The sequence below is a fragment of the Mandrillus leucophaeus genome, unplaced genomic scaffold (assembly GCF_000951045.1).
Source record: "Mandrillus leucophaeus isolate KB7577 unplaced genomic scaffold, Mleu.le_1.0 Scaffold202, whole genome shotgun sequence".
NCBI lineage: Eukaryota > Metazoa > Chordata > Mammalia > Primates > Cercopithecidae > Mandrillus > Mandrillus leucophaeus.
The window spans coordinates 5,217,688-5,223,329 of NW_012102055.1; the positions used below are offsets into that span (position 1 = coordinate 5,217,688).

Below are 5,642 nucleotides of genomic sequence, written 5' to 3' on the forward strand. Positions count from 1 at the left end.
AAAAAAAAAAAAAAGAAATGAAATCAGTGTATCAAAGAAATATCTGCATTCTTATGCCTATTGCAGCCTATTCAAAATAGCCAGGACATGAATTGAACCTAAGTGTTCATCAGCAGATGAATGGATAAAGAAATTATGGTATATATGCACAATGGAATACTATTCAGCCTTAAAAAAAGGAAGTTCTGTTCTGTCATTTTCAACAACATGGATGAACCTGGAGGACATTATGCTAAGTATAATATGCTAAGTACGGCCGGGCACAGTGGCCTGTAACCCCAGCACTTTGGGAGGCCGAGGCAGGTGGATCATTTGAGGTCAGGAGTTCAAGAGCAGCCTTGCCAACATGGTGAAACCTCGTCTCTACTAAAAATACAAAAATTAGCCAGGCAGTAGTGGTGTGCACCTGTAATCCCAGCTACTCGGGAGGCTGAGGCAGGAGAATTGCTTGCACCCAGGAGGCAGAGGTTGTGGTGAGCCGAGATCGTCCCGCTGCACTCCAGTCTGGGCAACAGAGTGAGACCTTGTCTTAAAAAAAAAAAAAAATCAGGTACAGAAAGACAAATACTGCATGATCTCACTTACATGTGGAATCTAAAGAAGTTGAATTCATAAGGGTAATGAGGGGAGGAAGGGGTGGTCACACTCCGTGAAGGGAGATGGTCACACTACTGAGAGGAGGTAGTCACACTGAGAGGGGAGGTATTCACACTATGAGAGAAAAAGTGATCACATTGTGTGAGGGGAAGTGGTCACACTGAGGGGAGGTGGTCACACTGAGAGAAAAAGTGGTCACGCTGCGTGAGGGTAGGTGGTCACACTGAGGGGAGGTGGTCACGCTGAGAGAAAAAGTAATCACATTGTGAAAGGGGAGGTGGTCACACTGAGAGGGGAGGTGGTCACACTGTGTCAGGGAGGTGGTCACACTGTGAGAGGGGAGATAGTCACACTGAGGGGAGGTGATCATGCTGTGAAAGAAAAAGTAATCACATTGTGAGGGGAGATGGTCACACTGAGAGGGGAGGTGGTCACACTGAGGGGAGGGAGTCATACTGTGAGAGGGGAGGGAGTCACACTGTGAGAGGGGAGGTGGTCACACTATGTGAGGGGAGGTGGCCACACTGTGAGAGGGGAGGTGGTCACATTGTGAGAGGGGAGATGGTCACACTAAGGGAAGGTAGTCACACTGTGAGGGGAGGTGGTCACACTGTGATGGAGGTGGTCACACTGTGAGAGGGGAGGTAGTCACACTGTGAGAGGGGAGGTGGTCACACTGTAAGAGGGGAGGTGGCCACACTGTGAGGGGAGGTGATCACACTGAGGGGAGGTGATCACACTGAGGGGAGGTAGTGACACTGTGAGCAGAGGTGGTCACACTGAGAGGGGAGGTGGTCACACTGAGAAGAGGTGGTCACACTGAGGGGAGGTGGTCATATTGTGAGTGAGGAGGTGGTCACACTGAGGGGAGGTGGTCACACTGTGAGAGGAGGTGGTCACACTGAGAAGAGGTGGTCACACTGAGGGGAGGTGGTCATACTGTGAGGGGAGGTGGTCACACTGAGAGGAGGTGGTCACACTGAGGGGAGGTGGTCACAATGAGGGGAGGTGGTCATACTGTGAGTGAGGAGGTGGTCACACTGAGGGGAGGTGGTCATACTGGGAGGGGAGGTGGTCACACTGTGAGGGGTGGTAGTCACACTGAGAGGAGGTGGTCACATTGAGGGGAAGTGGTCACACTGAGGGGAGGTGGTCATACTGTGAGTGAGGAGGCAGTCACACTGAGGGGAGGTGGTTATACTGTGAGGGGAGGTGGTCACACTGTGAGGGGTGGTCGTCACACTGAGGGGAGGTGGTCACACTGAGGGGAGGTGGTCATACTGTGAGGGGAGGTAGTCACACTGAGAGGGGTGGTGGTCACACTGAGAGGAGGTGGTTACATTGAGGGGAAGTGGTCACACTGAGGGGACGTGGTCACACTGTGAGGGGTGGTAGTCATACTGAGGGGAGGTGGTCACACTGAGGGGAAGTGGTCACACTGAGGGGAAGTGGTCACACTGAGGGGAGGTGGTCATACTGTGAGGGGAGGTGGTCACACAGTGAAAGAAGATGATCACAGTATGACATCCTTCAAGAGGCAAGTGCCCAAAAATCTGTTTATAATCTAGAGGAATATTTGCTTGAAATAAACTTCAAAAGTGATTTTACACTATTTAACCCAGTGTCAGAACAGCAGCATACAATATGAGCTCGAAATCTTGTATAATTTTAAAAAGGTAATTGTTTTTGGTTGGTTTGATACAGTTCTCCAGAAAAATTAAGGAAGAAAGAGCCAACCTCATATACATTGCAGAATATATCCACGAGGCCTTACTGGTGGCACCCAAAGTTTTCAGCACCTCCAGTATTTAGTTGTGAGAATCAGCTTTTTCCCTATCACTACCTTTATCCCTCTGGTTTACCTCTGAATTCCTGCAACCCCCACTGACTGCTCTGTCCAATGCATGTATAATCTCCAACACCTCGTTGTGTCCTGCTTAGCCAAGTGGCAATGACTCTATGCCTCCATATAGCTTGAGTCTACTTTTCTATCTATAAGCTCTTATCACTAGTAAGTTAATAATCCAACAAAACCCTGCAAGTAATTGCCTTTTCTGTTCAAAACAGAAGGAATTATTGGAAGTTGAAATAAATGTACCATTGGAGTCCACAGACTCTTGATCTACAGTGATGTTCAAGAATCATGGTGTTTGGAAAGCACCCAGCTCAACCCTGGGGGATGTGCTTTCTAGAAGTACCCTACTCTAGAGGGCAGATATGCGGCGGTGAAGCAGATATAGCAGATGTTATCTGTGGAGTCCAGGTGGGGGCGTGCAGGTGCCCACTGGACAATTCTTCAACTTGTCTCAACGTTTATAATGAAATGTTTGGAAAATCTCTACTACACTGTACCTGTGTACAGCATATGATTCTCAACTTCAAACAACTTTATTCTTTCTAAGCCCTATCTTTTCAAATGTATCAATAAAATTTGACTTGACCGTGAATTTATTCTAAGGTTTTAAAATCCCATTTCTTGGGAATTATAACCAAGAAAACCATCTAGGACCTTTCAAGTAAAAAGGTTTAATCACTCCTTTTTTTTTTTTTTTTTTAAAACGGGCAGGGCACAGTGGCTCACGCCTGTAATCCCAGCACTTTGGGAGGCCAAGGCGGGCAGATCACCTGAGGTGGGGAGTTCCAGAGCAGCCTGACCAACAAGGAGAGACCCTGTCTCTATTAAATATACAAAATTAGCCAGGTGTGGTGGGCCACGCCTGTAGTCCCAGCTACTCGGGAGGCTGAGGCAGGAGAATCGCTTGAACCTGGGAGGCGGAGGTTGCAGTGAGCCCAGATCGCGCCATTGCACTCCAGCCTGGGCAACAACAGCGAAATTCCTTCTCAAAAAACAAACAGAAACAACGACGACAACAAAACAAGTATGATGATTTTTATCTGAAAATGAAGGGCTTGAAATTACTAACCTGGATGACTCTTAAGGACATTATGCTAAGTGATATAAGCCAGTCATACAAAAAAAATACTACACAGTTCCACTCATATGAGGTGCCTGTGTAGTCACGTTCACAGAGACAGAGGCGGTTTCCAGGGCCTGGAGGATGGGAGGGTAGGGAGCTGCTGTTTAATGGAGACAGTATTTCAGTTGACAAAGATGAAAAAGTCCTGGAGATGGACAGTGGTGAGGGTTACACAGCAATGTGAATGTACTTCATGCCACTGAACTGTACACCTAAAAATTATTAAAATAAGACATTTGATGTTATTGTATACTTTGCCACAATTAAAAATAAATTTTTAACAGCTAGGAAAAAAGTGACCAGCCTTGCACAGCTGACTACTATCGTTTTCGTTTTCACGAAACTGCCCTGTTACAACTGTGCAGGATCCAATTAATTTCTGTATCTGGCCTCTTACTGTGTTTTACAGGAGGAAGACCTTCCTTCCATAGAGCAGTTAGCCCATCAGATAGAAGATGAGGAAATAAACCCGACTGAGAAGCCCAGGCAATACCTCAAAAGAGTCTTCGAGGAATCCATCTACAAAACCCTGGTGGAGAGAAGCACTCTGGACTACCTACACTATAATCGCTACCACCTGCCCATGTATGCGTGGCCAGGCATCATTTAGTTGTAGGCAGGGTCTCCCCTTTATGGTTTTCATTTATTTAGTTCCTGGAAACTTGCTCTGTAGAAACAGAAAAGTTCTCTGCAGCCTGGTATGACAGTGAAGCCAGCCCCTGGTGGTTTTGTTCCTTCCTTTCCTTTCCCGACTTATGCCTGTAGTTTTCTATCATCCCAGTAGGTGGCACATGGCCGTGTGCCTCTCTTCTGGGGCAGGCTCGCTTTACAAATCCCAGGCATGTTTCTCTGCAGAATAATCCATTTCGGCAATAAAATGAGATCATACTGTGTAAAACTTGTTTTACCTTGGGTGTGATTCTGTTTGATTTCCTGGAAACTTCTGCTGCCAGTCTTGTTAGTTCTTCACATGTTTACCCAGCAATACTTATGGGTGATAAAAAAAGAAAATGTGCCCAGAATGGAAAATCAGTAAACAGAGGATGAGAAATTAAATCTATATAGTCCAACATCAGAAGCAGTGATTGTGTAGGAAAGCTTACATGACCTTTGGAAAGGAGGAGGCTGTATTTCTGTTTCAAATTGCAGATGAGGAGCCTAAAGTCACAGAAAAGTTGCATGCTCAAGGGGTTCACACATAGGTTTTAGATTAGAACGTGGTAAGGTGGTAATGGGAAGTTCATCTAAGTTCACTTTCTTTTATCCTTAGCACTGCTGCTTTGCACTGGGGGGAGGGGGAGGGGGTCCCTAGTACATGTCAGCTATCATGTGGATCAGAAACCCTTTTTCTTATAAATAAAGCAAATTAATTGCCCACTAGAAACTGCATGGATTCAGGAACGAGGGGCAACAGCACATAAGATGGTTCTCATTTATTGGGTCTGTCTTAGTAGATAGTGTGACACACTTTTTCACAGCAGGGCTTAACATTGGTTTTTGTGAACAATTCCACTTTTTTGTTCATGTGTTATATTTCAGGTAAATGTTGAGCAAAAATTGGCACAAGATAAGGGATACACAACTATTAGAAGGAAAGTCAGAGCTGGCATTACAGTATTGTATACACATTATCAAACTCTCTGCTGCAAAGTGCCAACTTGTTGGAACTGCAAAGTTATTTGATATTGATATTTCTGCAAAATAAAATTGTTCCAGAATACTGGACTCTTGATTTTCCCAAGGCAGGCAAAAGCAAGCAATAAATGCTCCTAATTCCTTCACATGTGCGTTTTCCACAAATGCATGGGTCACTGTGGGGAGGGTCCAGCATTGGCCGTATGGTACACACTATGTCACTTGAATAGGGAACAATTGCTACTGGTCCACTCTTCAGAATTCAGACCCAGCACATGTGAAACCATATTTCAGGGACTGGTGAATGAGTCGGCTCAAGCAACTCTCCTCCCCTGTCCCTTTCCCCTGAAAGGACCTGGGTCAAACTCATAAGTAAAAGGTGTAAGTTTCTGTGACAGGTCCTGGAACCCTTGGATGGAGATTAACAGAACA

The 5,642-nt window shown here is 45.8% G+C and overlaps 1 protein-coding gene across 1 annotated transcript in view; it reads left to right on the top strand.

The window, feature by feature from the left end:
• CFAP61 (cilia and flagella associated protein 61) overlaps nt 1–4,477 on the top strand; it is a 317,571-nt gene extending 313,094 nt beyond the window's left edge. Inside the window, exon 27 of the mRNA XM_011979531.1 lies at nt 3,985–4,477. Coding sequence (XP_011834921.1) covers nt 3,985–4,185 — 201 coding nt within the window. The 3' untranslated portion in view covers nt 4,186–4,477. The remainder of the gene's footprint in view (nt 1–3,984) is intronic.
• Nucleotides 4,478–5,642: the final 1,165 nt, after the last annotated feature.